Source organism: Musa acuminata, chromosome BXJ2-10 (genome assembly GCF_036884655.1).
Source record: "Musa acuminata AAA Group cultivar baxijiao chromosome BXJ2-10, Cavendish_Baxijiao_AAA, whole genome shotgun sequence".
Lineage (NCBI taxonomy): Eukaryota > Viridiplantae > Streptophyta > Magnoliopsida > Zingiberales > Musaceae > Musa > Musa acuminata.
Genome location: NC_088347.1, coordinates 23899861 through 23927681, shown reverse-complemented (window position 1 = coordinate 23927681; position 27821 = coordinate 23899861). Strand labels below are relative to the sequence as shown.

Below are 27821 nucleotides of genomic sequence, written 5' to 3'. Positions count from 1 at the left end.
CGGCTCGCTATTGGTTACATAACACATTAATATCTATTTTTTAATAAATTATACATATGTGTAGGGGTTCATCTATGTTTTGATAGGATACACCTTCAATATCAACCATTAAAATATTATATCATAAGTCTCAGAAAAAATAGAAAATAGAAAATTGCTCGGTCTATATTTAATCGCCGCATTGTAAGGACGCCACATGATCAGCTTGGAAGATTAAGTTTCGAAGTTGAATTCCCATCCAAACTGTACTGTGAGAAAGTAAGTTGGTCGGATATGCATGCATATCTCATGTAATGTAAAATTAGTATATCCAACCATGTTACCGAATCCTACCTCGCATGACATAATCTGCTCATCTCGATCTGTGGGACGCGGAGTCTCAATTGTTTTCGGAAGTGCCATGTCCATATGCAAAACGGCAAGGAGAAGTCGAGGTTTGAGGCTCGAGATGCGCAGCATGTGGAGGTTCGAGGTCGCCCTCTCAGGCAATGGAAAGAGATAAGGTTGTCTGTACGATGCACCGGCTCTCTTCGCAGTCCTCGTAACTTGTTTCCGCATGTTTCACGTTTCATATAGGAGAAGACGTAATCTTTGCTACACAACATGTTTCACGTTTCATGCATGGGAGAAGGAAGGATCTCATTTTGGATTATATGTCTTGATGTACTGCGGGAGGGATGACGCATTAACGTGTGTATCCATCAGTTCTCGCGCACCAAACTCACGTTTGTTTGCTTACCTACGCGCGAGATCTGTTGGCAGGCATCGAAGCAAATGGGCCACTGCCTCCTCATACTTATCCAAACTCAGGGCTGCAGGGCTATAAGTACCCCCACTCGTTGCTCTTCTTCTTCAAGCGCATTCATACCTGCATTACATACTAATATCTTCCGCAGAAGTAGTTCATACAAGTCGGATAATGGTGCGATGCTTGATTCCATTTCTTGCAATCTTCATAGATTTTCTTGTGTGTTAATTTGGGGTAGGCCATGCTTGCATGCCTGCCTGTATATATATCTTTTGTTGCTATATATGGTACTAATTTGGTGGTGGTTTCGTTGCTGGCGGCCGGTGCGGTTGCAGGCGGGCGTGCTCCAGCAAGGACCATGGGGTGGCAACGGCGGCAAAACCTGGAATATGAGACAGGCGGATCACATTAGCAACGTCAAAATTCATTACAACGATGCCGTATTCGCGTTTGACTTCACCTTCACCGTCGACGGCAAGAAGAAGACCATCCACGTCGGAGGTGATGCACCCCAGTACAAAGAGGTACTGTCAAAGCTGAAAACATGCATTTAGTATTTATTGATCAAAGGTTACAATTAATTATTCCTAGGATACTAGCGAATTCCCTAACTATTTTTTGGTGGTTTATGTCTAACTACATCTTTGATTGCTTGTATAGATTACTCTAGAGGAGGACGAATACTTCACTTTCATCTCTGGATATTTCAAGACGATGTGGACGACAGACGTTTTCATAACACAACTTACCCTTGAGACCAACAAGGGCAATTCTGTGAGCGCCGGCAATTCGATTGGCAGTCATTTCTCCCTAAATCTAGAGGATGAGGGTAAGATTCTAGGCTTCTTCGGACGTGAAGGTTCTACCATCGATGCCATCGAGGCAATCGGAGTTTACTGCACTATACCAAATTAAACACACGTCACGCAATGGTGTCTGTGTCTTAGGCTGCTGCAATGTATATGCTTGGTTGGGGCGATAAATAAGTGGCAGAAATTGTCGTCGTCGTCGTCGTTGTGTTTCTTTGAATAAAACAAGAAATATGTTACGGGTCCACTGGTTATTGTACGCTAATTGACGACATGATGATAGTTGAATCCAATCGGTGGTTGCATTCCTATGTCATTTCTTCGAGTAAATATGAACAATATATCATCGTGGAAGCCGTTCTTGTGATATGCCTGATGATTTGATTTGGGTAATGTAAGTCTTTTTTTTGTCCAAATAAAAAATAATAATAATTTTTCAGAATGTCTAATACTTATTTATTCTCGGATATCCAATCAACGAGCACAAAATATTCCATGGGTCACTCCCTTCTTTTAAAATGAGGAAGATTTTATTACTCCAGAGTGATTGGCCAACCGAATAGCCACCTGGATTGCTTCTTATGTACATGTATAAACTCGTAGTCTTCGAAATTATGTAACAAATATTTAATGTCAGTGACCGTGAAGTGTCCATGGTACAATAAAGTTGCATTGAATTTGTCCGATGAATTCAAAATTTGATTTTATGATGATACGCCAAAAATCATGATTTCGTGAAATCGCATTCAAACCCTCCTAGATCACCACGACGCTTCATATGACGTAATGCCTTTTTATTATATTTACCTACCACCAATAAAGATAATATGGCGAGCAAATCATGCAAAACATATCGCCATCTATTTCATTAAACGAACCATCACAATTCACAATTTAGTTTGAACCATCCTCGACAAGATTTTGTCCATTCAATTTATATGTAACTTATATGTTGAATAGATCTCTCAAGTTTATGAACCCTGTCATTAGCCAAAATGCATGTCATGATTTTATGGAAAAGAAAAGTTGGGGAACGAGTGGTGTGAGCATAAAGGATCTCATTTTGAGTTCTCTAGGGCCACTACAAGCTAATGTAACCTGTATTCAAATACAAAACCCATAACTCTTGTAACAATACTTTCTCATCCATACAGCCATTGTCACAATGTTTTTTCTTTTTCTTTGCAAATGTAAGTGGTGAGGATGAGATTTGATTTGGTATATTTGCTATAAAGAGTCAAAATATTTACTCGGTTCGTCATCTAACATCTTCAAAATATACTAGATTTTATACGCATGAGCGCGTAACTCTCTTTACCTGGATATGACATCTAATACTTTATTTCAATACTTGCTTCTGCTAGGATTGATTTTTATTTTAGAGTCTATAATTATTTTTCTTCGAAAAAATCTTAAACTTTAGTGATGATGATAGAAATAAATGATAAAGTTCACATTAGAGTGAACCAACATATTATCAAGTCAGGAGATCAGGCTCCTCGCCATTTAATAATAGGATTCATATTCCTTAGGTAACTGAAAATTATATTTAAAAACAATTCTTTATCGATTAGCATTTGTATGTTCAAAACAATATTAGAGGTGTCAATAAGAAATAATCAAATTTATTTGATTATTCTTGATAGATAATTTTCCTAACCACACCTCACCTTGGTGACAATAATGGGCATGCTTCTGTCATGACAAGTACGAGTCGAGACGAAGAAGTTAGAGGCTCTAAGCACTAAGCAGGCAGGCCGTGGACAATGGAGCCCGTCCTTTCTCATCTGAAGGAAGGAGACGAGGCGGCCGACCACCAAATCCATGTTTCCTTATAATTGGAGGTTATCCACAAGGACAAGATGCAGATGGAGCTCGTCGTCTGAGGCAATGGAAGGAGATAGTGGTGCTGTTGGGCTCAACCATCCGGCCACCGTGTTCAAGATTATCATATTTACTCACCGACTCCGTCGGAAGTCCTCGCATCTCGTTCCTAGCAAACAATTAATTACACTGCATGCAAGCAATAAAAAAAAGGAAGAGCACGGAATATGCATGTTTCACGTTTCCGTGAGATTTTTGGACGGTGGTGGTGAGGGGTGCAATTCTTCCTTGATGTATACATCAGCTCATACTTATCCAAACTAGAATGGTGGGCTATAAATACCCTCATCCGATGCCCTTCCCAGCACCAAGTCCTGCAATAGCATCTTCTGCCGCCAAGGGAGTGTGCGCGTCCATTCATTATTCTCGGTTGCTGCTAATATGGTGAGTGGCGTTGTTAGTCTTCAAAATTCCATCCCTTTTCTGACTTCTTCAACTACACTTGCTCGTATACTACAACATAGATGGATGGATGACATGTGGTGTTTATTCTGATGCACGCAGGGGAGAATGGTGAAGGTGGGGCCATGGGGTGGCAACGGAGGGAATGTGTGGGATATGGGACAAGCCGACCACATTACCAAACTTCGAATCTATTACGGAGATAACATTGTGGGGTTGGAGATTACCTACATTCTTAACGGTAATTCCCACACCTACAAACGTGGAACCACCACCGGCGCTTCCAAGGAGGTATATCATCTATACATCTATGTGTATATAAATACACACTTATCAACTTCGTGTCTTTGTCCAACCATATAAACTGGTTCGACCAGATGAATGTTTTCTAGCAACACGTTTGGTAGTCAAACCAATTTCTCTTGAAAATACATTGCAATATTAGTTTTCTTTTTCCCATTGTTTGTTTCTCGTTAAATCCTTGATCCTTTTTTGCAGATCATCCTTGAGGAGGACGAGTACTTCACTTCTATCTCCGGATACTTTCATGCATTATCCAATTATCAGCGACATGCAATTGTGATGTTGCTTACTCTTGATACCAACAAGGGTGCATCCATAAGTGTTGGTAACAAGACTGGCTCTTCCTTCGCCCTTACTTTAGAGGAGGGGAGTAGGATTCTGGGCTTCTTTGGGCGAGCTGGTACAGCCATTGACGCTATTGGGATTCACTGCTCATTGCCTAACTAAGTGTATTCACTGGCTCGTGTTCCTATCTATGGAATGATGTAATAAATAAGCAACGATTACTATTATGGTTCTTGCCATGATTGTCATCATCGTTGTTATCCTTGTCATTCGGTGTTGCTTTCAATAAATAATGAAATGTTCTCGAATCCACTTTGATATCTTATCATTACTTGGTGTGCCTTTCGTGATGGAATCCACGGCTCTTATTTGACGATAATCACTTCCTATGTATGCCCAATTTTGTCAAAGAGCTAGCAGGTGACCTTCTATTGATTGTGATCGTTAAGGTGCCAAAGCTGCTAAGAGTTTTAGTACAAGTTATTTACAAAGCTATTGGGATTAAAGTTATCACCATGATTGAAGGATTGATAGTGTAATAGAAGATGATGGCTCTACGTATTACCATGTATCCAGAAGACATCTTGTTCGATCCTTTGTTGATGTCATTATTGCTTTGATTGCTTTTTCTTTTAGATTTTTGATTGAATTGAGCTATGATAGTTGGTCATGTCATCCTCTTTTCTCTTTTCAAATATTATTAATGATCAATCGACTTATCATACAGTTCTTTAAATGACATCGGTGAGTCTCATACATGAATTATTGATGTCGGTTTCTTATATTCGTCTCCTATGCCATTGAGAATGTGTAACTTTGACAATGCTTCTAACGTAGTATTATACAAAGATATTAATGGTACTTTGAAGCTAGTGATTGAGGCTTGAATTGCTTATAGAATAAGACGTTCTTTTCGTAGCCACTAATCAGGATCTGTTATTGGGATGGGTTCTCTAGGTATTTAGATTTTTTCTGATGAATATTTGAGAGAGCCGTCGATGTAACCTAATAGTTCATATCAAAAAAGAAGATCAGAGAATTGTGCTTGCCGAGATGTATAATTGCCGCTTTTGAATAGTTTGAAGTGGATTAGAGTTGCAGCATTGATGAATATAAGTATTGTATGTTGAGGAGAACTATTGTTTCTCGAGGAAAGAATAATTGGAGCGTCATATGTAGATGAAAAAGACATGCTTAGAATATGAACTAATTTAGCGAATATCGAGCGAGGAGGTCGCGGGCACAGGAGCATATGGTTGCGGATTCGTCGCTGCTGATGTGACAAGCCAAGCATATGACGATGATGGAAACACTCAAATCTGCCCTAAGGATGAATCGAGGCGACGGGGGATTTGGAGCGCTCGACCTCCTACTGTGCAACCTGCTTCTTCTCGACAACGTTGGCGAACATGACGTCCTAGGAGAGTTGGATGATGGCGACGTGTCTCTCCTACTGGCACGAGCAATAAGGAATTTGGAGCGCTCAGCCTCCTACCGTGCAACCTGCTTCTTCTCGACGTTATTGAAGAACTCAATGGAGGTCTAGTAATGACCAGAGGATTGTAGCTGCCGAAGGAGGAGGAGCAGCGTGTTGAGATTTGATTCTAGTTATCTATCTAGATTATTATCATGATCTAGTGGTTACATGATGATTTCAATAACCACTTGAATCATAATCTAGTAGTTATAAGGTGGTTTCATTAACCACCTCGTGATCTAGTAGTTAGGGTGGTTGTCATTAGGTCCTATAAATAGGACCGTAGTTCATGTAGCAAGGCATCGAGATATAGATTGAGAGATTGAGATAGCAAGCAGAGAAAGATAGAGAATCTGTGTGTATTTGGTATCTTGTAAGTGTCTTATCAATTCTCCTGTTTTTAATACTACATCAGTTTTCTTGAGTCGAAATGATTCTTCTTACTCGTATCGTAGTATTCTGTTTCTCCTTGCTCCTCCATCTCCAACATTTGTAGTATCAGAGCCTAGTTTCAATCTGAACTGGGCATTATGGCTTTTAACGGCAATTCCGTGTCTCAACCCCTTATCCCAATCTTCTCGGGCAAAAGTTATGAATTTTGGAGTATCAAGATGAAGACTCTATTCAAGTCTCAAGACCTTTGGGACTTAATAGAGAATGGATATGCATATCCAGATGACGAAATCAGGCTGAGGGAGAATAGAAAGAAGGACTCAAAGGCATTGTTCTTCATTCAACAAGCTGTACATGAGACGATCTTCTCAAGAATTGCAACAGCGACAACCTCAAAGCAAGCCTGGTTGATACTTCAAAATGAATTTCAAGGCTCATCAAGGGTGATTACAGTAAAACTTCAAACCTTCCGTCGTGAGTTTGAAATTTTGTTCATGAAAAGCAATGAATCGGTGCAAGATTTTCTTTCTCGAGTGACTGAAATTGTTAGTCAAATGAAATCTTATGGTGAACATCTTCCTGATCATATAATTGTTGCAAAAGTTTTGAGAAGTTTAACTCCGAAATTTGATCATGTTGTTGCCGCAATTGAGGAATCAAAAGATTTATCTACTTATTCATTTGATGAACTAATGGGTTCCTTGGAAGCACATGAAGTAAGGTTGAACAGGTCACTTGAAAAAAGTGAAGAAAAAACATTTCTGGTTAAGGGGGAGTCTTCTACCTCAAAAGAAGACAAAAAATCAACAGGAAGAGGACGTGGCAGAGGAGGATTTCGTGGTAGAGGAAATGGAAGAGGAAGAGGACACTTTGATGAACAAGGGCAATCAAATTATGATCAAAATTACAAAAGTGGAATTCAATGTCACTATTGTAAAAAGTTTGGTCACATGAAGGCAGATTGCTGGAAAAGAGAAAAGCAAGCAAGCTATGTGGAGAAAAATGAAGAAAATAGTAAGTTGTTTATGACTCATTCACAAATTCATAACATCTCAAATGATATTTGGTTTTTGGATAGTGGATGTTCTAATCATATGTCAGGCATAAAATCAATATTTAGAGATATTGATGAGACTCACAAGTTGAATGTTAGACTTGGAGATAATAAGCAAATCCAAGTGGAAGGGAAAGGAACAATTGAGGTGAAGACAAATCAAAGGAAGGTAAAATACCTTGATAATGTTTTCTTTGTTCCTACTTTATCACATAATTTGTTGAGTGTTGGACAATTAGTAAATGATGGGTATTCAGTAATATTTGATGATAGTTCATGCACTATTAGAGATAAGAAATCTGGTTTGATTATAGTAAATGTTTGCATGACACAAAACAAGATGTTTCCACTTGATGTGTCAAATATTGAAAGACATGTGCTTATCACAACTCAAAAGAATGAGTCTAGTTTATGGCATTTAAGATATGGACACCTTAACATTAAAGGTTTAAGGTTGTTAAGTCAAAAAGGAATGGTTTTTGGATTGCCTAAGATTAATACACTTGATGTATGTGAAGGTTGTATTTATGGCAAACAAAGTAGAAAATCATTTCCTATTGGAAAAGCATGGAGAGCATCTAATTGTCTTGAATTAGTTCATGCTGACTTATGTGGACCTATGAATACAAAATCATTTGGTGGAAGTCAATATTTTTTATTGTTGACGGATGATTATAGTCGCATGAGTTGGGTATATTTTTTGAAATTGAAATCTGAAACATTTGATAATTTTCGAAAATTCAAGGTGTTGAATCTCGTATTTTGATGATGAAACTACTTGATATATGTTTATGATTTAATCTGCGTTTTGAGTGACGCAGGATGCTTCGATCAGGATGAGACAATCAAAGCAGGAAAATCATGTTGTGCCGAAGGAACATGTCAGAAGATTGGACGTCGGGCCGGTGGATCGGTCAACGTATCGACAGAAGGCTTCGGGCCGTGGACTCGGGCATCGGGCCAAGAAGAGCGGGTATTGTGCCAAGGATATCGGAGTTGCGGAGTCGACTGGCCGATTGGGCAATAGGCTGCAGAAGAGGACGATGCGCCAAAGAATCGGACGAAGCGTCGAGGGACCAATGACATGTCGGACAACTTGGTTAATTGCTTAGGATTAATTGTCTCGATCGAAGTTTTGTTTTGTTGTGCAGGATTAACTATGATAACAATGAAGACATAAAGCGAAATAAAGTGTCGGAGTCAAGCGCGAAGGATTTGTTGCGAGTTCGAGAGTTCGACGGAAGTCCGAAGGTTCGTCGGGAATGCTACCGGAACTAGCCGAGAATGAGTTGGGAGCTTGCCGAAGGGTTTTTCGGAAGCTCACCGGAAGGTTCGTTGGAAGTTCACGGAGCTCGCCGAAAAAGATCGGAGCTTGCCGACGAAGCTCGTTGGAACTCGCTAAGATCAAATCGTGAAGTCTAGGAGCTTGCCGGGAGTCCGCAGAATGGTTTCCGAGAGTTCATCAGAAGACCGCCGGAAGTTTGCCGGAAGCTCGCCAGAAGAAGTCTTGACTTGCGGACTTTGTAATAGCTTAGAAAATGTCTTTAAATTCATAGGTAGCACGTTAATTAGGGTTAGGATTAGGTGTTAATCCTATAACCCAAGTAGGGGCCAATTAGGCCCAAGTTCGGACTGGTTTGGACCAAGTTTGGAGCCAAACCAAGTGAGCTGGAATAGTGAAAGAGGTGCCAACGCCAGGGTTGGAGGTAGCACCGCCCAGGCTAAGTCTCCCAGCGAGACTGGGCGGTGCAACCGCCCCAGCCAAGAGGTGCAACCGCCCAGGGCTCAGTCTCCAAGCGAGACTGGGCGGTGCAACCTCCTCTGTCAAGAGGTAGCACCGCCAGAGCTCAAGTTTCGAGCTCTGCCAGGCGGAGCAACCACCGAGCTCAGACTTCGAGCTCTGCCAGGCGGTGCAACCACCGAGCTCAGTCTTCGAGCTCTGCCAGGCGGTGCAACCACCGAGCTCAATCTTCGAGTTCTGGCAGAGAGGTGCATCAGCCTGAGCTCAGTTTCGAGCTCTGCCAGGTGATGCAACCACCGAGCTCAGACTTCGAGCTCTGCCAGGCGGTGCAACCACCGAGCTCAGTCTTCGAGCTCTGCCAAGCGGTGCAACCACCGAGCTCAGTCTTCGAGCTCTGGCAGAGAGGTGCAATCGCCTGAGCTTAGTCTTCGAGCTCTGCCAAGCGGTGCCACCTCTCCAGTCAAGAGGTGCAACTGCCTGATCCCGGAATTCCGGGATTTGATCGTTTTGAGCTCCAAAATTGAACTGGGTTGGGGCCTATAAATACCCCACCCATTCAGCACAGAAAAGATACAGATCCACACCGAATTCTTGATCTTTTCAGTGATTCTAAGAGCTCAAACTTGTGTAAAGTCCAAAAGTTCTCTTCTCTTCTGTTCTTCAAGTCTTGAGTTGTAAAGAGAGGAGAGAAAGGATCTGTAAGGGTTGTCTCCTGAGCCTGTCAAAAGGAGAGAAACTGTAAAAGGGCAGTTGGCCTTCGCCTATTGAAGGAAGGCCTCTAGTTGACGTCGGCAACCTCATCAGTGGAGGAAGCCAAAAGTGGAGTAGGTCAAGGCTGACCGAACCACTCTAAATCTCTGGTTTGCGTTTATTTTGAGCACTTTACCATTACTGCAAACCTCCTACATAGCTACTGCCCTCTGCGCTTTTACGAACGATTCTCTAAGTTCAGATCTTTCAGAATCTGCATTAAGACGTAAATCGGTGTTTTCGTACGATCTTTACATTGTAGTTTACGTTAACGTATTGATTCCATTTATAACTGCAAACTGCTTTCTGCGCATTCATAAAACGCTTTTCAAAGTTCAGTATCTGCGTTTAGACGTAAAACTACGTTTAGACGCAAAACTGCGTTTAGACGTAAAACTGCGTTTAGACGTAAAACTGCGTTCAGACGCAAAACTGCGTTTAGACGTAAAACTGCGTTTAGACGTAGAACTGCGTTTAGACGTAATACTGCATTCAGACGCAAAACTGCGTTTAGACGTAAAACTGCGTTTAGACGTAAAACTGCGTTTAGACGTAAAACTGAGTTTAGACGTAAAACTGCGTTCAGACGCAAAACTGTGTTTAGACGTAAAACTGCGTTTAGACGTAAAACTGCGTTTAGACGTAAAACTGTGTTTAGACGTAAAACTGAGTTTAGACGTAAACTGAACTTGGACGCAATCTGCGCTTAGTCACAAACTGCGATTAAATACAAACTGTGAATCGGCTTTTGCATCATAATAGATTTTATCGAACGAACGCACCTTTCGGTTTTAAATTGCTGTAAGATTTCTGCTGCACTAATTCACCCCCCCCTCTTAGTGCTCTCGATCCTAACAATTGGTATCAGAGCGGGTTATTTCTCATTTCGGATTTACACCCGAGAGAAATGGCTCTTCAAGAGGGCTTGTCGGTCTTTCGTCCACCGTTCTTTAACGGATTGGACTACACTTATTGGAAAACTCGAATGAGAGTTTTCTTGATTTCTCCAAATCTGGATTTATGGAATATCGTTGAAAACGGTTTTCAACTTCCCTCTAAACCGATGAACGAATGGTCGGATTTGGAAAAGAAGTATTTTTCTTTAAACGCAAAGGCTATGAATGCCTTATTTTGCGCTTTGGACAAAAATGAGTTCAATCGGATTTCCACGTGCGAAACGGCTTTTGACATTTGGCGAACACTTGAAATCACGCACGAGGGAACTAGTAGAGTCAAAGACTCGAAAGTTAACTTTTTATTGCATGATTTCGAGCTTTTTCAAATGCAACCAAGCGAGACTATAGGCGACATGTACACCCGTTTCACGGATGTCGTCAATAGTTTAAGAGCTCTTGGAAAATGTTTTTCGGATTTTGAACTCGTAAACAAAATTTTGCGTTCTCTTTCTAAAAAGTGGGATTCAAAAGTAACTGCAATACAAGAAGTTAAAAATCTAAACAACTTACCACTTGAAGAACTAATTGGTTCATTGATGACATATGAAATGGTGCACAATGCACATGATGAACATGTTGAACACAATAACCTTCCAAAGAACAGGAAGGATTTGGGACATAGAACATTTGAAGACCACTCGAGCATAAGCTCAAGTGATGGTGAACTTAAACTACAAATGAAACGAAAATTAAAAAGCAAAAAGAATCGAACTACTTGCTTTAAACGCAAGAAGAAGAACAAAAATTGGGATGAATCGAGCTCCTCCGAAGAAGAGAAAGTCAACAAAAGCAAGGCGGCAAACTACGCCTTAACAGCCTACAATGATGAGGTAATCGAAATCCCCCTAATTTATTTTGAAATTACTTGATGCTTTCATGATATATTTTCTTTTTTAGTTTAGAATTAATTTTCTTGAAAATTACATGTTTAAAAATAAAAATACAAAAATTATGATCATGCTGATAATTTAAAAAATGATAATATTGCATGATAAACAAATAAAATGATTTTGATCATGGTTAAGAAGTAATAATGTGTATCATGTTTGATTAACATTGTTGAATGAAATCACGTTTGATTTAAAGTAATGCATAAAGATGTAATATTAAATGGTTATTAACAATTTTATGCATGAGATTTTAAGTTATCCATGATCATGAGCTTGTTTGATCTTCTTGATTTAATTTCAAGATCTATAGCAAAAATCATGTCTGAATATATGAAAATGTTAATTTCATTTTCGGATTCACTTAACAATTGATATCCTAACAATCAGATTTTCTCATACACTTATAAAAAATATTTTTCTAAAATAGATTTGATGAAATGATTCCTGCTTATAAATTCCATCTTGAAATATGAATGATAGTGTTTTTGCTTGCAAAGATTTGTTTCACATTCATATCTCCTATGATTCATGTGCAGAAAAAGAATTTATAAATCATAATACAATGAGATTTCTTATGCAAAAATAAAGTGCTTTTGTGATTCTTTGCTAAAGAGAATAATCATAATAATGATCTTGATAATTATAACATGAAGCTCTTTATAAATCAAGATCGTTCATTATGCTCCCTACATTTATCAAAAAGGGTTTCTTCAAATGAAATGCATTTCAATGAAGTGTCATATTGATATCTTGAAACTTGGAATATTTTAAAATGTGATCTTTGATAAGAATGTTTCAAGTTGCTCTTTGTACTATATCTTTTCAAATGAATCATGAGCCTTGATACCATATATCTCATAATACAAGATTTCTTTGCCTTATGCTTATCTTAATTTGGCATATAAAGACTAAGGCATGCTTAGATGAAAAAGAATCTCTTAAAAAATGCTTTTCCCATTTGATCGAGATTAATGATTTCATGATATTTTATGAATCTCGAAATTAATTTTAATGACTTGATTATGAACTTCAAGTTAATGATTTAATTTGAATAAGTTTTATCTAAATCATAATCTTGATCTTGCAATTGGATTGAAACATTGTATGCTTAAATTAATCATTCTACTATGTTTCAAAAATTCCTTGAATGCCTTATGTGATGATTGAAAACTAACTTGCTTTATGATGAATCACGAATCATGACTTGATCTATGATGTAAATGCCTTGAAATGATTGAAATATTTAACACTTTTATGCTCTTCCCCCTACTTTCTTCTTGTTTTCAATGATAAAATGGGGAGAAGTTTTGATCATGCATGGTAGGATATAATTTGACAAAATTGATACCATCATGATATGAAACATTAATGTAATTATGAATGGTGATATGATATCATGCATGTAATACGTCAACTTATGATAATGATGCATGCAATGATAAAATATTCATGATGAAAAATTGTCTTGACATTCATAACTTGATTATTCATCATTTGTCATGATTTTGAAATCGTTCTAAAAGGAAAAGAGAACTACAAAACTGTATTCTCTCTTTCTTTTTTACAATGACAAAGGGGGAGATAGCTAGCTTGTACAAGTCAAGAAGATGCAAAAACTTGATTGCTAGCTTGCCTATCTTAAGTAGCAAAGATTGCTAACTTGCTTATTTCAAGAAGAAAAATTGTCTTCTTGAACATCACTATCTTGAATATCTCAAGAAGCAAAACTTGCAATTTACACATTGCAATAGGAAGCAAGAATCATGAGCTTACACAAGAAAGCTATCTTGCATTTGCTTTCGAAATTTTTGCTAGCTTATATATTGTGAAACTTGTATATCGTAAAAATTGCTAGCTTGTTGGTCTAAAGAGAAGCAAAAAGTTGCTATCTTAAAAGAAGCAAATGTGCTATCTTGCCTATCTCAAGAGGCAAAAATGCTAACTTGCGCATCTAGCAAAGTGAACAAAATTTTCAAGAAGCAAGAGTTGCCTTCTTGAACATCTCTAATTTGCTAGCTTGCATGATGTAGAACTTGCTATCTTGAACATTACCAAAAAGTGCTATCTTATATGCTATAAAACTTGCATATCTAAAACTTAATAGCATGAATGTTCTAAGCATGATGTAACACTTGCTAAATCTTCTAGCTCCAAGATTGCATGATAATAAAACTTGATATTATGATTTTCATGCAATGAGTTGAACCAATATCACACACAAACGATTAATTGTGATACTTCTCCTTTTTGTTGATGACAAAGGGGGAGAAGTATGTTGATGACATGACATGTGATGCATAAGTTTATGCATATGTTCATGTTGACGTGTTGCAAGCATTCATGATGAATATTGCAAAGACTTGAATTCAGTTTGAATTCAAGGTTCTATCAATATGGCATATTGATAGGGGGAGTTTGTTTAAACTCCGGGAGTTAAGTTTAACTCCGTCATCAAGTGGTTGTCATCATCAAAAAGGGGGACATTGTTGAATCTCGTATTTTGATGATGAAACTACTTGATATATATTTATGATTTAATCTGCGTTTTGAGTGACGCAGGATGAGACAATTAAAGCAGGAAAATCATGTTGTGCCGAAGGAACATGTCAGAAGATTGGACGTCGGGCCGGTGGATCGGTCAACGTATCGACAGAAGGCTTCGGGCCGTGGACTCGGGCATCGGGCCAAGAAGAGCGGGTATTGTGCCAAGGATATCGGAGTTGCGGAGTCGACTGGCCGATTGGGCAATAGGCTGCAGAAGAGGACGATGCGTCGAAGAATCGGACGAAGCGTCGAGGGACCAATGACATGTCGGACAACTTGGTTAATTGCTTAGGATTAATTGTCTCGATCGAAGTTTTGTTTTGTTGTGCAGGATTAACTATGATAACAATGAAGACATAAAGCGAAACAAAGTGTCGGAGTCAAGCGCGAAGGATTTGTTGCGAGTTCGAGAGTTCGACGGAAGTCCGAAGGTTCGTCGGGAATGCTACCGGAAATAGCCGAGAATGAGTTGGGAGCTTGCCGAAGGGTTTTTCGGAAGCTCACCGGAAGGTTCGTTGGAAGTTCACGGAGCTCGCCGAGAAAGATCGGAGCTTGCCGACGAAGCTCGTTGGAACTTGCTAAGATCAAATCGTGAAGTCTAGGAGCTTGCCGGGAGTCCGCAGAATGGTTTCCGAGAGTTCATCGGAAGACCGCCGGAAGTTTGCCGGAAGCTCGCCAGAAGAAGTCTTGACTTGCGGACTTTGTAATAGCTTAGAAAATGTCTTTAAATTCATAGTTAGCACGTTAATTAGGGTTAGGATTAGGTGTTAATCCTATAACCCAAGTAGGGGCCAATTAGGCCCAAGTTCGGACTGGTTTGGACCAAGTTTGGAGCCAAACCAAGTGAGCTGGAATAGTGAAAGAGGTGCCACCGCCAGGGTTGGAGGTAGCACCGCCCAGGCTAAGTCTCCCAGCGAGACTGGGCGGTGTAACCGCCCCAGCCAAGAGGTGCAACCGCCCAGGGCTCAGTCTCCAAGCGAGATTGGGCGGTGCAACCTCCTCTGTCAAGAGGTAGCACCGCCAGAGCTCAAGTTTCGAGCTCTGCCAGGCGGAACAACCACCGAGCTCAGACTTCGAGCTCTGCCAAGCGGTGCAACCACCGAGCTCTGCCAGGCGGTGCAACCACCGAGCTCAGTCTTCGAGCTCTGGCAAAGAGGTGCATCAGCCTGAGCTCAGTTTCGAGCTTTGCCAGGTGGTGCAACCACCGAGCTCAGACTTCGAGCTCTGCCAGGCGGTGCAACCACCGAGCTCAATCTTCGAGCTCTGGCAGAGAGGTGCAATCGCCTGAGCTCAGTCTTCGAGCTCTACCAGGCGGTGCCACCTCTCCAGTCAAGAGGTGCAACCGCCTGATCCCGGAATTCCGGGATTTGATCGTTTTGAGCTCCAAAATTGAACTGGGTTGGGGCCTATAAATACCCCACCCATTCAGCACAGAAAAGATACAGATCCACACCGAATTCTTGATCATTTCAGTGATTCTAAGAGCTCAAACTTGTGTAAAGTCCAAAAGTTCTCTTCTCTTCTGTTCTTCAAGTCTTGAGTTGTAAAGAGAGGAGAGAAAAGATCTGTAAGGGTTGTCTCCTGAGCCTGTCAAAAGGAGAGAAACTATAAAAGGGCAGTTGGCCTTCGCCTATTGAAGGAAGGCCTCCAGTTGACGTCGGCAACCTTATCAGTGGAGGAAGCCAAAAGTGGAGTAGGTCAAGGCTGACCGAACCACTCTAAATCTCTGGTTTGCGTTTATTTTGAGCACTTTACCATTACTGCAAACCTCCTACATAGCTATTGCCCTCTGCGCTTTTACGAACGATTCTCTAAGTTCAGATCTTTCCGAATCTGCACTAAGACGTAAATCGATGTTTTCGTACGATCTTTACATTGCAGTTTACGTTAACGTATTGATTCCATTTATAACTGCAAACTGCTTTCTGCGCATTCATAAAAAGCTTTTCAAAGTTCAGTATCTGCATTTAGACGTAAAACTACGTTTAGACGCAAAACTGCGTTTAGACGTAAAACTGCGTTCAGACGTAAAACTGCGTTCAGACGTAAAACTGCGTTCAGACGCAAAACTGTGTTTAGACGTAAAACTGCGTTCAGACGTAAAACTGCGTTTAGACGAAAAACTGCGTTTAGACGTAAAACTGCGTTTAGACGTAATACTGCGTTCAGACGCAAAACTGCGTTTAGACGTAAAACTGTGTTTAGACGTAAAACTACGTTTAGACGTAAAACTGAGTTCAGACGTAAAACTGCGTTCAGACGCAAAACTGCGTTTAGACGTAAAACTGCGTTTAGACGTAAAACTGTGTTTAGACGTAAAACTGAGTTTAGACGTAAACTGAACTTGGACGCAATCTGCGCTTAGTCGCAAACTGCGATTAAATACAAACTGTGAATTGGCTTTTGCATCATAATAGATTTTATCGAACGAACGCACCTTTCGGTTTTAAATTGCTGTAAGATTTCTGCTGCACTAATTCACCCCCCCCTCTTAGTGCTCTCGATCCTAACATAAGGCACTTGTAGAAAGACAAAGTGGTAGATATATAAAGACACTTCAGACAGATAGAGGTGGTGAATTTTTATCTAATGAGTTTAGTTCTTTTTGTGAAGAAAATGGTATCCACAGAGAATTGACAGCACCATATACACCGGAGCAAAATGGTGTAGCTGAGCGAAAGAATCGGACTGTCGTTGAAATGGCAAGAAGTTTGCTTAAAGGAAAACATCTTCCAAATCAGTTTTGGGTAGAAGCAGTTGCAACAGCAGTTTATTTGTTGAATATTTCACCAACAAAGGCTGTTATGAATCGAACTCCTTTTGAGGCTTGGTATGGTATGAAACCAAGTGTTATTCTTGGTTGTATTGCTTATGCTTTGGTGAATTCACAAAATCATCACAAGCTTGATGAAAAATCAGAGAAATACATTTTAATTGGTTATTCTTTACAATCTAAAGCATATCGATTATATAACCCTGTTAGTGGCAAAGTTATTATTAACAGAAATATTATGTTTGATGAAAGGGCAAGTTGGAATTGGGAGACCAATAAAGGTGAAACACAAATGCAGATTCCAGCAGAACTAGACACTTCGTAGAATCAAGTGACAGATCCTGCTCCAACAAATTCATCGTCAGCCACCCAATAGCAGTTCAAATTCAGATTCCTCAGATGAAACCCCTCCAAGAAATTTCAGATCACTGACAGAAATTTATAACTCAATATTTGCTTTGTTTATTTCAGGTCCGACAACTTTTGAGGAAGCAGTTAAAAAAGAGGAATGGAGAAAAGCAATGAAGGAGGAAATCAAGTCAACTGAGAAGAATGAAACTTGGGAGAAAGAAAGTGATTGGGTTAAAATGGATGTTCAAAACAAAATTTAAATGCAAATTATTTGGTTTCACTGATAGTGATTGTGCAGGAGCTTTAAAGAGTACTTCAAGCAAGTGGAGCCATCACAATGAAGTATTGTGGAACGGATGAACAAGTTGCGGATATCCTCACCAAATCACTTCCATGCATCTATGAATCAAGGGGGAGTGTTGAGATTTGATTCTAGTTATCTATCTAGATTATTATCATGATCTAGTGGTTACATGATGATTTCAATAACCACTTGAATCATGATCTAGTAGTTATATGGTGGTTTCATTAACCACCTCGTGATCTAGTAGTTAGGGTGGTTGTCATTAGGTCCTATAAATAGGACCGTAGTTCATGTAACAAGGCATTGAGATATAGATTGAGAGATTGAGATAGCAAGCAGAGAAATGTAAGTGTCTTATCAATTCTCCTGTTTTTAATACTACATCAGTTTTCTTGAGTCGAAAGGATTCTTTTTACTCGTATCGTAGTATTCTGTTTCTCCTTGCTCCTCCATCTCCAACACAGCGGTAGTGAGGAGTTATGATGAGGAGCAGCAATAGATCTGAGGAAGAGTATAGGGTCGCTGGCGACGGGTCGAATGGAAGTGATAGAGGGGAGACGTTGGATCGTTCAAGGGGAGCGTGGCCTTCGGCGACTGAAGTCGCAGCAATGACAGTAAATATAATAAGTCACCGAGCAAGTTTTGCGGTCTGAGAAGAATTGTCAAACAGAATAGTGAAATCGACAGATTGTGAGAGATCAGGCTTAGGAGATGGATCGCCGAGCAGAAGAAAAAATTGGTAGTGGCAAAACAGTAGAGAAGAGGGATTACAGTCGTCGGACGATGAGGAAGGTCAATGTTTTGCTCGAGACAACAGGTACTTTGATACCACGTAGAATAGAGTAATATATTGTGAAAGGGATGAATTTTATTCATTGAGGTGATTGAGGAAGATCGATTGAGGATATAAGGAAGCAAGGATGTTATTCCACGTGTACCTCTCTCATATCTTCTATCAGATATAAGTTTACTTCTTCCCCATCATATATGATAATTCTTCGGGATAGGAATAGGATGATGATAATGTGATGTTTCAAATGAATATGTTGGAAAAGAGTCGTTAATGAGATGAAGAATTTGTGCTCCTCCCATGTAGCGTTCACAAGCTTTTCCCAGCTCGCTATTGGTTACATAACACATTAATATCTATTTTTTAATAAATTATACATATCTTTAGTGGTTCATCTATGTTTTGATAGGATACACCTTCAATATCAACCATTAAATTATTATATCACGAGTCTCAGAAAAAATAGAAAATTGCTCGGTCTATATTTAATCGCCGCTTTGTAAGGACGCCACATGGTCAGCTTGGAAGATTAAGTTTCGCAGTTGAATTCCCATCCAAACTGTACTGTGAGAAAGTAAGTTGGTCGGATATGCATGCATATCTCATCTAATGTAAAATTAGTATATCCAACCATGTTACCGAATCCTACCTCGCATGACATAATCTGCTCATCTCGATCTGTGGGACGCGGAGTCTCAATTGTTTTCGGAAGTGCCATGTCCATATGCAAAACGGCAAGGAGAAGTCGAGGTTTGAGGCTCGAGATGCGCAGCATGTGGAGGTTCGAGGTCGCCCTCTCAGGCAATGGAAAGAGATAAGGTTGTCTGTACGATGCACCGGCTCTCTTCGCAGTCCTCGTAACTTGTTTCCGCATGTTTCACGTTTCATATAGGAGAAGACGTAATCTTTGCTACACAACATGTTTCACGTTTCATGCATGGGAGAAGGAAGGATCTCATTTTGGATTATACGTCTTGATGTACTGCGGGAGGGATGACGCATTAACGTGTGTATCCATCAGTTCTCGCGCACCAAACTCACGTTTGTTTGCTTACCTACGCGCGAGATCTGTTGGCAGGCATCGAAGCAAAAGGGCCACTGCCTCCTCATACTTATCCAAACTCAGGGCTGCAGGGCTATAAGTACCCCCACTCGTTGCTCTTCTTCTTCAAGCGCATTCATACCTGCATTACATACTAATATCTTCCGCAGAAGTAGTTCATACAAGTCGGATAATGGTGCGATGCTTGATTCCATTTCTTGCAATCTTCATAGATTTTCTTGTGTGTTAATTTGGGGCAGGCCATGCTTGCATGCCTGCCTGTATATATATCTTTTGTTGCTATATATGGTACTAATTTGGTGGTGGTTTCGTTGCTGGCGGCCGGTGCGGTTGCAGGCGGGCGTGCTCCAGCAAGGACCATGGGGTGGCAACGGCGGCAAAACCTGGAATATGAGACAGGCGGATCACATTAGCAACGTCAAAATTCATTACAACGATGCCGTATTCGCGTTTGACTTCACCTTCACCGTCGACGGCAAGAAGAAGACCATCCACGTCGGAGGTGATGCACCCCAGTACAAAGAGGTACTGTCAAAGCTGAAAACATGCATTTAGTATTTATTGATCAAAGGTTACAATTAATTATTCCTAGGATACTAGCGAATTCCCTAACTATTTTTTGGTGGTTTATGTCTAACTACATCTTTGATTGCTTGTATAGATTACTCTAGAGGAGGACGAATACTTCACTTTCATCTCTGGACATTTCAAGACGATGTGGACGACAGACGTTTTCATAACACAACTTACCCTTGAGACCAACAAGGGCAATTCTGTGAGCGCCGGCAATTCGATTGGCAGTCATTTCTCCCTAAATCTAGAGGATGAGGGTAAGATTCTAGGCTTCTTCGGACGTGAAGGTTCTACCATCGATGCCATCGAGGCAATCGGAGTTTACTGCACTATACCAAATTAAACACACGTCACGCCATGGTGTCTGTGTCTTAGGCTGCTGCAATGTATCTGCTTGGTTGGGGCGATAAATAAGTGGCAGAAATTGTCGTCGTCGTCGTCGTTGTGTTTCTTTGAATAAAACAAGAAATATGTTACGGGTCCACAGGTTATTGTACGCTAATTGACGACATGATGATAGTTGAATCCAATCGGTGGTTGCATTCCTATGTCATTTCGCGTAAATATGAACAATATATCATCGTGGAAGCCGTTCTTGTGATATGCCTGATGATTTGATTTGGGTAATGTAAGTCTTTTTTTTGTCCAAATAAAAAATAATAATAATTTTTCAGAATGTCTAATACTTATTTATTCTCGGATATCCAATCAACGAGCACAAAATATTCCATGGGTCACTCCCTTCTTTTAAAATGAGGAAGATTTTATTACTCCAGAGTGATTGGCCAACCGAATAGCCACCTGATTACATGTATAAACTTGTAGTCCTCGAAATTATGTAACAAATATTTAATGTCAGTGACCGGACTGTGAAGTATCCATGGTACGATGAAGTTGCATTGAATTTGTACGATGAATTCAAAATTCGATTTTATGACGATACGCCAAATATCATCATTTCGTGAAGCCGCTTTCAAACCCTACCCTCCTGGATCACCACTACGCTTCATATGACGTAATGCCTTTTTATTATATTTACCTACCACCAATAAAGATAATATGGTGAGCAAATCATGCAAAACATATCCTAAACCGCCATCTATTCCATTAAACGAACCATCACAATTTAGTTTGAACCATCCTTGACAAGATTTTGTCCATTCAATTTATATATAACTTATATGTTGAATAGATCTCTCAAGTTTACGAACCCTGTCCTTAGCCAAAATGCATGTCATGATTTTATGGAAAAGAAAAGTTGGGGAACGAATCGTGTGAGCATAAAGGATCTCATTTTGAGTTCTCTAGGGCCACTACAAGCTAATGTAACTTGTATTCAAATACAAAACCCATAACTCTTGTAACAATACTTTCTCATTCATACAGCCATTGTCACAATGTTTTTTCTTTTTCTTTGCAAATGTAAGTGGCGAGGATGAGATTTGATTTGGTATATTTGCTATAAAGAGTCAAAATATTTACTCGATTCGTCATCTAACATCTTCAAAATATACTAGATTTTATATGCATGAGCGCGTAACTCTCTTTACCTGGATATGATATCTAATTCTTTATTTCAATACTTGCTTCTGCTAGGATTGATTTTTATTTTAGAGTCTATAATTATTTTTCTTCGAAAAAATCTTAAACTTTAGTGATGATGATAGAAATAAATGATAAAGTTCACATTAGAGTGAACCAACATATTATCAAGTCAGGAGATCAGGCTCCTCGCCATTTAATAATATGATTCATATTCCTTAGGTAACTGAAAATTATATTTAAAAACAATTCTTTATCGATTAGCATTTGTATGTTCAAAACAATATTAGAGGTGTCAATAAGAAATAATCAAATTTATTTGATTATTCTTGATAGATAATTTTCCTAACCACACCTCACCTTGGTGACAATAATGGGCATGCGTCTGTCATGACAAGTACGAGACGAGACGAAGAAGTTAGAGGCTCTAAGCACTAAGCAGGCAGGCCGTGGACAATGGAGCCCGTCCTTTCTCATCTGAAGGAAGGAGACGAGGCGGCCGACCACCAAACCCATGTTTCCTTATAATTGGAGGTTATCCACAAGGACAAGATGCAGATGGAGCTCGTCGTCTGAGGCAATGGAAGGAGATAGTGGTGCTGTTGGGCTCAACCATCCGGCCACCGTGTTCAAGATTATCATATTTACTCACCGACTCCGTCGGAAGTCCTCGCATCTCGTTCCTAGCAAACAATTAATTACACTGCATGCAAGCAATAAAAAAAAGGAAGAGCACGGAATATGCATGTTTCACGTTTCCGTGAGATTTTAGGACGGTGGTGGTGGGGGGTGCAATTCTTCCTTGATGTATACATCAGCTCATACTTATCCAAACTAGAATGGTGGGCTATAAATACCCTCATCCGATGCCCTTCCCAGCACCAAGTCCTGCAATAGCATCTTCTGCCGCCAAGGGAGTGTGCGCGTCCATTCATTATTCTCAGTTGCTGCTAATATGGTGAGTGGCGTTGTTAGTCTTCAAAATTCCATCCCTTTTCTGACTTCTTCAACTACTCTTGCTCGTATACTACAACATAGATGGATGGATGACATGTGGTGTTTATTCTGATGCACGCAGGGGAGAATGGTGAAGGTGGGGCCATGGGGTGGCAACGGAGGGAATGTGTGGGATATGGGACAAGCCGACCACATTACCAAACTTCGAATCTATTACGGAGATAACATTGTGGGGTTGGAGATTACCTACATTCTTAACGGTAATTCCCACACCTACAAACGTGGAACCACCACCGGCGCTTCCAAGGAGGTATATCATCTATACATCTATGTGTATATAAATACACACTTATCAACTTCGTGTCTTTGTCCAACCATATAAACTGGTTCGACCAGATGAATGTTTTCTAGCAACACGTTTGGTAGTCAAACCAATTTCTCTTGAAAATACATTGCAATATTAGTTTTCTTTTTCCCATTGTTTGTTTCTCGTTAAATCCTTGATCCTTTTTTGCAGATCATCCTTGAGGAGGACGAGTACTTCACTTCTATCTCCGGATACTTTCATGCATTATCCAATTATCAGCGACATGCAATTGTGATGTTGCTTACTCTTGATACTAACAAGGGTGCATCCATAAGTGTCGGTAACAAGACTGGCTCTTCTTTCGCCCTTACTTTAGAGGAGGGGAGTAGGATTCTGGGCTTCTTTGGGCGAGCTGGTACAGCCATTGACGCTATTGGGATTCACTGCTCATTGCCTAACTAAGTGTATGCACTGGCTCGTGTTCCTATCTATGGAATGATGTAATAAATAAGCAACGATTACTATTATGGTTCTTGCCATGATTGTCATCATCGTTGTTATCCTTGTTGTTCGGTGTTGCTTTCAATAAATAATGAAATGTTCTCGAATCCACTTTGATATCTTATCATTACTTGGTGTGCCTTTCGTGATGGAATCCACGGCTCTTATTTGACGATATTGTGATTGTTAAGGTGCCAAAGCCGCTAATAGTTTTAGTACAAGTTATTTACTTAGCTATTTGGGTTAAAGTTATCACCATGATTGAAGAATTGATAGTGTAATAGAAGATGATGGCTCTACGTATTATCATGTATCCAGAAGACATCTTGTTCGATTCTTTGTTAATGTCATTATTGCTTTGATTGTTTTTTTTTTTAGATTTTTGATTGAATTGAGCTATGATAGTTGGTCATGTCATCCTCTTTCCTCTTTTTAAATATTATTAATGATCAATCAATTTGTTATACAGTTCTTTAAATGACATAGGTGAGTCTCATACATGAATTATTGATGTCAGTTTCTTATATTCGTCTCTTAGGCCATTGAGAATATAAATAGTAACTTCATCATTTAGAGGATGACTTATAAAAGCTAAGTCATCTATAATAATTTTTATATTTTGTATATAAGCAATAATAATACTTCTCTCTTGTGTTGTTTTTCTCACAATCGATACGAGAGTTAGCATGCGCGTGCAAGAGCGATTGAAGAGGGTGATTTGTAACTTTGATAATGCTTCTACTATAGTATTGTACAAAGATATTAGTGGTGCTATGAAGCTAGTGATTGAGGCTTGAATTGCTTATAGAATAAGACGATCCTATCGTAACCATAACTTATGATCATAATTTATTATTGGGCTAGTTTCTCTAGGCATTTAGATTTTTTCTGGTGAACAACTGAGAAAGTCATCGATGTAACCTAATATATCATATCCAAAAAGATGATAGGAGAATCGTGCTCTCTAAGATGTACAATTGCCACCCTTGAATAGTTTGAAGGAGATTAGAGTCGCACAATTGATGAATACAAGTCTTCTATGTTGAGAAGAACTATTATTTCCTGAGAAAATAATAATTAGAGCGTCAAATATAGATGATAAAGATGTGCTTAGAATATGAACCAATCTGGTGAATATCGAGCGAAGAGGTCGAGGGTACAAGAGCATATGGTTGAGGATTCGTCACCGCTGACGAGACAAGCCAAGCATATGGCAATGAGAGAAACACTCAAATTTGCTCTAAGGATGGATTGAGGCGATAGGGGATTTGGAGAGCTCGACCTCCTACTGGTCAACCTGCTTCTTCTCGACAGCATTAGAGAACTTGACGTCATAGGAGAGGTGGGCGATGGTGATGTGTCTCTCCCAATTGCATGAGCAATAAGGAATTTGGAGCGCTCGACCTCCTACCATGCAACTTGCTTCTTCTCGATGTTATTGTAGAACTCAATGGAGGTCTACTCATGACTAGAGGATTGTAGCCACTGAAGGAGGAGCAACAGTAGTGAGGAGTTGCGATATGGAGTAGCAGTAGATCTGAGGAGGCGATGAACAAACCCGCAGAGAAGTAGCAACTTAGAGAAGTTGCTGATAGTTGGGGTGGCTATCTGCAACAACGACAATCGGTTCATCCAAAGCAGAGCTCGATAAAGAAGAGATGGAGAGATGTGATGGGGAAGACGGGCTTTTATATATAGAGGAAGAAGTTGGGGTTTAGACAAACTGGTGGGGAAGAGGGTGGAGGAGGCTATCTAGAAGTTGGCGGGCGATCACATCGAATTGAAGGGGGAGACGACACTAGCCGCGAGGGTTAATGGATGCTATAGATAAAACTATCGGCACAGGGAGGAGAAGGAAAGACATCAACGTAGGAAAGAGAAGGAGGCTGTCGGTGCAACGAGGAAGGGAGGAAGATGATTGGAATAAGGCAGAGTACAGGGGCATTGGCGACAGGTAGAAAGGAAGAGAGGAAGGGGAGACATTGGATTAATCAAGGGGAGTGCAGCCTTCGGCGACTGAAGTCACAGCAATGACAATGAAGACAACAGGTCACCGAGCAAGATGTCGTGGTCTAGGAAAAATTACCAAGCAGAAGAGTGAAATTGACATATTACGAGAGATCTGGCTTATGAGATGGATCGCCGAGCATAGAAGGAAACCGACAACGGCAGATCAACAGAGAAGATGGATTGTTGTCGCTAGACAGCAGGAAAGGAAAAGTCTTGCTAGAGACAACAAGAACTCTGATACAAGTAGAATCAAGTAATATGTTGTGAAAGGGGTGAAATTTATTCAATGAGGTAATGAGTATTTATACAAGTTTTGAGGAAGAGATTTCCTTCGATCAAATGCTCAAATCATGCAATCAGATCAGTTACCCAAAACCGTGATTAATTCTCAAATAATAGATTGATTGAGGATATAAGGTAAAAGATGTTATTTCATGTGTGCCTCTATCTGTCATAAATAAGTTTACTTCTTCCTCCCTCTCCTCTCCCCCTTAGTCGACAACCTCTGTTTGGGGCATGTGGACAACAAGAAGGGCCAACCCCTTCTTGATCACGGTGTAGCCTTATGGTGAGCGTGGAGAGAAAGATCATGTTATGATTTAAGGAGCATCGTTTGTAGGAAAATCTATATGTGACATCACATACATAGCAGAAGAATAGAAAACAAAAATCACAGATTTCTCAAAATGTGTTCATTGTATTGATGCACAAAAACTCATTAACCGAAAACCACATATTAGATAGTTGTGTTACCTAAGGAGATCGTATATCCCTAAAATCTTGCATATCTCGAGGAGAGGATGAAGGAGTTCAAGCGCCCTCCTCCATAGTGGTGATCCACATGGTAGGGGCTATTAAGACAATCCTCGAATCACTACCCAAATCTTAACACTTGTTGGCTGAGAAAAGGGGAGAGGAGAATAGGAGGTGATAGCCAAGAAGGCTCAGCCTATGGCCCTTTGATTCCCTTCCTATTTATAGAGGCCTTTTGTCAACTTAACCCTAATGGATCCTACTTTATTAGGTATTGGATCTCCATCCAATTACCCAAGTCTCTTAGATTAGTGGGTCTCTACCCAATAATATCTTATTGGATCTTATCTATAGGATCTAATCATTCAAGGGCATAATGGATATCCATTAAGATATGGGCTCCAGTGGATATCTCAAATTTTTTTAAATCTCAAATTTTGATAATGAAATCAATTGATAAGTTTATAATCTAATCTGCATTTTGAGTGATGCAGGACTAACTTCGATCAGAAAAGGCAAATCGATTAAAGCATGAGGAATCAGACGTTGGGCCAGAGTGAAACAAGTCAGGAGATTGGACGTCGAGTCAAAGGATCGATCGACGTACTGACAAAAGGACTTCGTGCTATGAGTTCGAGCATCGAGCCGAAGGATCGGATATTACGCCAAGGAGATCGGATGTTTTGGGGATCAATAAACCGATTGGACAATACACCAAAGCAGAGGACGATGCGCCAAAACAACGAACGAAGCACCGAAGGAACCAATGACATGCCAGACAACATAGGATTCATGATTGTAATAATTTATCTAGATCTAAGAAGTTTATGTCTAATTGATTTAGTTTCAAGTTGAATCATGCTAACTCAATTAGGGGCTCATTGGGCCTGAGTTTGACTATTTTGGACCAAGTGGAAGGCTCATTCAGTGACCCAAGGATAGGTTGAACCGCATATGAGTTGAAAAAGTCAAGACACACTTTTCCAAGCTATTAGGTAGTGGTACCACTAGACTAGTAGGGTACCACCTAGTGTCAGTGTGTCAGGCAGTGTTACCACTAGATTGGGCAGTGGTATCGCCCCGACAAAGTCACCCAGACTATCAGATGGTGGTATCGCTAGACGGAGCGATGGTACCACCCGGTGTTAGTGCTGTAGGCGGTGGTACTGTCCAACACATGTGGTGGTACCACCAGGACCCAAGAAACTCGGGATGAGACCATTTTGGCTCTAAATTTAAATACATTTGGGGCCTATAAATACTCCACTCATCCATGCTCAGTTCACACAAAACTAAGACCAAAAGGTATGAAAACTCTATTGTAATTACTTGAGAATTCTCTACTAGCTCTAAGTTTCGATTTTAGTTTAAGAGAAGGGTAAGTGAATTGTAAAGGTTGTCTCCTAAACTTGTGAAACGGAGAAAGAGTTGTAAGAGGGTAGTTATGCTTCACCCATTGAAGGAAGATCATTAGTATATGCCAATGGCATCGACGGAAGAGGAATCGAGAGTGGATGTAGGTCATGACAACCGAACCACTATAAATTTGGTGTGCACTCTCTTTCTTCTCTTCATTACTATTGTTCTCTATTTTAATTGCTTAATATATTTATTTTAAGTGAAGCACACTTTCGATATCATTTTTTATATGGGCTTTATCG

The 27821-nt window shown here is 40.0% G+C and overlaps 2 protein-coding genes across 2 annotated transcripts; both read left to right on the top strand.

Annotated features, from left to right (window-relative positions):
* The first annotated feature begins 1032 nt into the window (after positions 1-1032).
* Positions 1033-4593, top strand: LOC135625690 (agglutinin-like). The gene is made up of 4 exons (XM_065130779.1): positions 1033-1272; positions 1409-1630; positions 3946-4134; positions 4342-4593. The coding sequence occupies exons 1-4, from the start codon at positions 1033-1035 to the stop codon at positions 4591-4593; spliced, it is 903 nt and encodes a 300-aa protein (XP_064986851.1).
* Positions 4594-5731: 1138 nt separating this feature from the next.
* LOC135625689 (agglutinin-like) lies at positions 5732-23358 on the top strand. The gene is made up of 5 exons (XM_065130778.1): positions 5732-5971; positions 19854-20042; positions 20179-20400; positions 22711-22899; positions 23107-23358. Exons 1-5 carry the CDS (start codon positions 5732-5734, stop codon positions 23356-23358), a joined length of 1092 nt encoding a protein of 363 aa, XP_064986850.1.
* The last annotated feature ends 4463 nt before the right edge of the window (positions 23359-27821 follow it).